The sequence below is a fragment of the Pundamilia nyererei genome, unplaced genomic scaffold (assembly GCF_000239375.1).
Source record: "Pundamilia nyererei isolate P.nyererei 1_Seehausen unplaced genomic scaffold, PunNye1.0 scaffold00052, whole genome shotgun sequence".
Lineage (NCBI taxonomy): Eukaryota > Metazoa > Chordata > Actinopteri > Cichliformes > Cichlidae > Pundamilia > Pundamilia nyererei.
The window spans coordinates 379,920-385,919 of record NW_005187453.1 but is presented as its reverse complement, the minus strand read 5'-3'; the positions used below and the strand labels follow the sequence as shown (position 1 = coordinate 385,919).

Sequence of the window (6,000 nt, the reverse complement as noted above, 5' to 3'; positions counted from 1 at the left end):
CCAAAAGGCTTCTTACCGTCTGGAAAAACTGCAATGCCTGAAAGATCTATAATTCACTCTGACCTTGCTGGAGACCTTACAGTTAAGTACCTCTGAGTGGGGAAATAAAGAAAAGTTATGCAAAAACTAGTTGTTGAAGACAGAGCAGCTTCTGAGTCTGCAGCTTGGCTAAAAAGTAAAAATCTTGCTAATGAAATCACAAAGCTTTGGAAGCATGCCTGTCCATGGTAACCCTGTGTTAAAGAGGCCCATTATCACACATACACGCACATACCCACACACACCCTCACGTACATACAAACAAACAAGACCATACTTGTAATGCTACCTTAATTTACTGTCTAGGCTTAAAATCAGCTTTTAGAATACACAAGTAAATCACTCAAACACACACACACACACACACACGCACACATTTTTTCTCTTCTGGGAAAAAAATAAATAAATAAATAGATACAATCTGTAAAAGGTGCATACTGATAGAGAGAAAGACCCCCCCTCCCCAATTTTTTTTAAAGATACACACTCTATCTCACGCATTCATACATCCTGTACTAAAACGCAGACACACATCCGCACGCACAAATATAGTTATGCACTCGCACACAAACACTACGCCCTGCTTCGTTACTTAAAACCTCTTAAAATTCTCCTAAAATAAACCGAGCAAAAATACATTTATAAGACCAGCACCCCGATTGTGCAAACAAATCAAGGATAAATTAAACCAATAACATCATGAATATAAAACAAAAATAGTCATGGCTAGCCAGTTTTGCACAATATTGAACTGTTAAATACATAGTGGGCGTGGTCTGTAGAAATCGTGTGTGGCAGCAAATCCAGTAGGATTCCACGCTGAGAGGAAGAGGAGGGTCCTGGAGAAGGAAGTGTCTTTGATTGACGTCAGAGTCTGTTTTTCATTTCAATCGCTCACTCCCGTTCTCCCGCGCACCCCGCCATCTTTGTTGCCCCGTTCGACAAACGCACGCCTCCCCGAGGGCTGACAAAGCAAAAAGACTCAGCGATGGAGGGAGAGGGATGGTGAAGTAACCAAAGAGGAGGGAGGAAGGAGTGAGGAACGGCGAGGTATGAGGCAGAAAGGGGGGGCTCGCTGTCTCTGCTTAGCCACCCAGTGCTCCTGTTCGGGGCAGCGAGTGGGTGTGGCCAAACGAGGAAACCCGGTGGAGGAGGCGGAGCCAGATCACGTTGACAGACGATTCAAGTTTGTCTCTCGCTGGAGTTTTCCTGACCAGCGGTGGAATAAAAATAAAAAGAGCTGGCTAGTTTCCTGTTGGCCAGAGAGTGTCTTCCTCTGCCTGGGCCCCCCATCCCTATTGCAGCCTTATTGGGGCTGTTGGACCATCCCTCAAATCCTTCCCCCCCATTGGCTGGAGGTGGTGTGTCACCTCAATCCCACCTCCAGGCTGGCAGGGCTGTGCTCCATGGTTCCTTAGCTTTGGAAGAGGAGGAGAAATGAGATTTCAAACAGGGCTTTTTTTCATCCCTGTTTTACTCAATACAGCGCTTCATCATCAGTGAACCAAAGAGGAGGAGTTGACCTTTGACCTCAAGTGGGTGTGGTCAGACTGTAATCCAAACTGACCCCTTTCAAAAGCTGGTCTGCTGTCCCCTACCTGGTGTCATGGCGGCCAGACAAACAACAACAACAACACAAAGTAGGCGTAGGAAATGAAAACATTAAACACACTATGTTATCTGCAGGAGAACCATAGGAAGGACTTCCTGGCTGTGTTGTTTCTTGTCTACCTTCATTCAGTCATACTTCCCTTTGTCTCTTTTCTTTTTCTTTTTTGCTTGTGTCTACTTTTCTGCGCTTAACACTCTGAGGACATGATAAAACTGTGAGGCACTTTAGAGACACACTCAGACACGTGTGGAGAACACACGCACATGCGCGCACAGATAGAAAAAAAATCCTAGATCACACTGACAAACGTGCGTAAGCACACGCTCGTAGAGTATATCGCTTTTACAGCAAACATCCATCCATATACTAACTCATAGACTAACAGAGTCATAACCAAGTGTTTAAGGTTGCATCACTGGCCGCCACTCTCCAGAGCGACAGAGTGTGTTTGTATGTGTGTGTGTGTATGTGAAGGGTGGGGACAGACAGAGCCAGCCGCGGTGCTGTAAGCAGCACCTGACAAGCATCAGTCTCTGATGATGTCAGAGGGGCCAGTTCGTCGATCGAACCCATTAACTTGACTCCTATAAGCTTGTCACACACTCCATATCCTCGTCCTCCAACAGCCCGCTGTTCCTCTGTCGTGCTCCTCCGATCACAAGCGAGCCTCTGTAGTGCCCCTCTTCCCTCCCTCCTGCCTCCTCTTCTTCCTCCTCTTCTTCTGGTTCTCTCTCTCTGGCTAGCAGCTCCTGCCGCTCCTCTATAGAGGAGGGACCGTGTATGGAGCCTCTGCTTCCTGTAGCTTCTCCCCCACCTTCACTAGGACTCAAGCCGACCGCTCGGTCCCTGTGCGTTGATGCTGCTGCTGCTGTTGTGTGGAAGGGGAGGACGTTGCCGTTAGGGCTGTGCTGAGAGGTGGAGGAGGTGCTGGATGTGGCGTTTGTGGGCGAGGTGCCGTTGAGAATGTTGTTGGCGGCGTGCTCCATCTCCTCGATGGTCATGTCGCAGGCATCAGCCAGCTCCGCTTTGGTCGCCTCAATGAACGAGGGGTCCTGAGCAAAATGACCCAAGCCCTCTGATATTAGGACCTTGACAGGGAAAAGATTAAAAGAGGGATGGACAGAGAGGAGAAAGGTTTAATGTGTCACGTGTTACAGTGTGGTGTTGAATATATGCTAAATAACAGGTAGAGAATATCCTTCATGATCCTATACACAGATACAGCTACATATAACTCATACTCACTGCCTCCACTAGACTGCCTGCGCTGCCGTGACACAGCGAGCTGGAGTCTTTCCCCAACAGCGACGGTACAGTGAGCGACACCGGCCTCGGTGCCCTTTGACTGGACGCTGGCATGCTAGGGGTGGGACTAGGACTGGGCACCGGGCTATTCCCATTACTGTCATTGTACCTAGGAGGGGAAGTGATTTGTTTTAAACCTAAAAAACGTCACTTGTGCTTAAACTGTTTTTGGAGCAGCTTTATTTTCTTACCATGGGCCACAGTTGACAGAGGGCAAGCTGGTATTGAGCTTTTCATGGGAGTTGGAGCCCTCTAGCCTCAGAGAGGGAACTCGCTGGTAGGAGGCATCACTGCATTGAGCTAAGGAAAGTATAAACATTAGTTAGAACTCTCTCACTGATTTAATATGACAAGGACAGAAAGTGCTTCGAAATTCTTGGTTAACCTGTGGGACTTGCTGGAGGTGTGGAGCACAGCCGACTGAAGAGGGTCGGTGAGTGGCTCCGTCTTAACAGAGGACTCAACCCTGCTACAGCCAGAGCCTGGAGGAGGAGAGGGAGAGAGTTAGAGAGGAGCTGCCGGGAGGATTATGTTTGCTTTGCACATCTTTTTATGTGCATCTGTAACTCTGTGTGTTTGCCTCTATTATGTAGGCGTCCTGAGGCTACCTGATGATGTACAAGATGTAAAGGTACAGCCGTCTTCTGAGAGACGTCTGGCCTCGACTGTCTCCGGAGACACTCCAGATGGAAGGACGATCTCCGCCCTGACATCAATGCCACAAATATGCAAAAACACAGCACGTAAAGATGCGTAAATGACAGCAGGCGCAATTTATACGCAAGATTTTTTTAAAAAGTGGGTCTTCTCACCCAGAGAAGTGGGACAGAGGAAGACCCTCCTGGGAGACTGCCACCCTCCTCCTCCTCTTCTGTCGTCGACTTCCTCCGCTTCCTCCATGGGAGTCAACTGCTTACAAGTCTCATCGTGATACACCAGCCTAACAAGAGCACACAAGTGCATAAAATAAAGAAAAAAAGTTGTGAAATATTAAAGGCTTGGGGAATAAATGTGCTTTTTTTTCGTTGCTGTTTTTGAGTGCATATGTGTTTAAACGCTACATGTCAGACGAGAGCGAGTGGTCATCCTCATGGTACACCCTGTCTTCAACATAGCTCTCGTCGTATGTCTCCTCTGTTGACCCCTCCCCTCTTCGGATGATTGGCAGATGACTGTCACACGAGTCTGAGCTACAGACAAACAAGCAAACGGCCGAACAAACAAAAACACAGAATGAACATAAAGACGCACGACACACGGAAAAACAGGAAGACAGACAAGTACATGTAAATACACTAAAAATTATTTGCAATAAAACTGAAAGGAGAAACCCATGGATGCTTAGCTACTGCATGTAGGAAGGCAAAGGAGGAGGAGAGTCTGAAAAGAAGCGGGTGGATATTGCAGCTATTTTCTTGAAGCAAAATGGTGAATAGCAATAAAAGGCAACACCTGGATTATAGCAATTGATAGTAAGACTGAAGTTCAGACATCTTTAAAAAACACAGAAGAGACTATATTCTGAAGGAATGTTGCTCTCAGGGAGCTCTATTTTAATACAGTACTTTTTAATGCTGCTATCATCATTTGAAGGTCAGTAAAGTCCCAGAATCTGAGGCTATTGCTTTCTGCGAATCACTGCTTATCAGAGAAAAAAGCTGGAGCTGGCGTTTTTGGCGTCACTGGACAGAAGGAAATTTCCACAGCAACCTTTCATACAGTTGTCTGATAGGAAACTAGACTCATGCACCTTCTCTGGGCTCTGACAGGCTAATCACAAATATGTTCAGACCAGACCGAGTGAATTGTAAAAGTAGCGTAAAGAGCTAGCAAGACCATGTAGCGAGTCAGAATCTGTGGTACGATGGGTTAGGTACGAGACTTTCCCTCAGGAGACTAAGATTCAAATCCAATTTATAATATACTTGTGCTTGTCTGGTGCGAGGAGGTTATAATTCTCTTTGCGTCTCAAAGATGTCTTCTTCCCAGTCACATCCACAGTTGCGGTGAGAAGTTTATTTACATTCATCATGGGCATGAATGCCATGGTAATTTGGGGATGTTCTTTTTCCAGGGTGGAATAATTGTACAGCATACATCTTTAATAAGTTTAAAAACAAGATCTATATTTATTCTGGATTTTTTCTAATCCACACAGGTTCAAAAGTATACCCATGGGCTCAAATATATAGATACACCCCACCAATTTTCCATTAAAATTCCCTTGGCAAGTTCCACCTAGACCAGCCATTTGGCTCACCCATGTGGGCAGCTGCAAATATCAGTCGAGCTTAAAGGTGTCGGTTCTGGAGCAGAGGCTCATTTCTTGGTTGGCATTTTCTCAGCCCACTGGGATTTAAAATGCTTCATTGTGGATACTAACACTCGTCTTCCAGTAGTTTCTTTGGCAAAGTAGTGAAACATCAAAGTTAAAAGAGATCGTAGAACCTTCAGAACCACCTATTAAAATATTTAAGTTAACGCATGTATATATTGAGTCCCACATGGACAAGCCAAATGACTTCTGGAGAAATGTTTTATGTTCAGACGGAACAAAGACTGAGACATTTGACATCAGTGAAGTGAAGTAAAGATGAAGCTATGATCCAAAAAATTACCCCAAAAACAGATGACAGCAGGTTTTAGAATGGATAAAGCAGGCTGCCATTAAGCTTCTGCCTTCCCAAAGACTCAACTTCAACCAACCAATTTAAACGAACTCTGTCAGTTCTGCTAAGAGTAGTCAAATATCCAGCCAGAATGATCCCGGAAGCTTGTTGAGGGCTACCAAATCATCTAGTTCAGGTGGAACTTTCCACAGGATATTTAACCAAATATTAGAGGGGGTGCATCTATATGCTTGAGCATGTATGTGTAGTTTTGACCCTGTGTGGATTAGAGACAATTCAAAATAAATTTAAACTTGTGCATGCAATTCAGTTTTTTTAAATTATTAAAAATGTATGCAGTAAAACTATTCCTCATGGGGAAAAAAACACAGTTCAAACTAATCACTAAATGCTCCAAATGACCACAACATTCAT

The 6,000-nt window shown here is 45.2% G+C and overlaps 1 protein-coding gene across 1 annotated transcript in view; it reads right to left on the bottom strand.

The window, feature by feature from the left end:
• Window positions 1-1,672: 1,672 nt before the first annotated feature.
• Window positions 1,673-6,000, bottom strand: part of cacna1c (calcium channel, voltage-dependent, L type, alpha 1C subunit) — a 193,946-nt gene continuing 189,618 nt past the window's right edge. The window contains exons 46-52 of the mRNA XM_013910923.1: window positions 4,018-4,146; window positions 3,769-3,896; window positions 3,565-3,662; window positions 3,342-3,438; window positions 3,148-3,256; window positions 2,897-3,065; window positions 1,673-2,739 (exon numbers count right to left, since the gene is read on the bottom strand). Coding sequence (XP_013766377.1) covers window positions 2,236-2,739; window positions 2,897-3,065; window positions 3,148-3,256; window positions 3,342-3,438; window positions 3,565-3,662; window positions 3,769-3,896; window positions 4,018-4,146 — 1,234 coding nt within the window. The 3' untranslated portion in view covers window positions 1,673-2,235. The remainder of the gene's footprint in view (window positions 2,740-2,896; window positions 3,066-3,147; window positions 3,257-3,341; window positions 3,439-3,564; window positions 3,663-3,768; window positions 3,897-4,017; window positions 4,147-6,000) is intronic.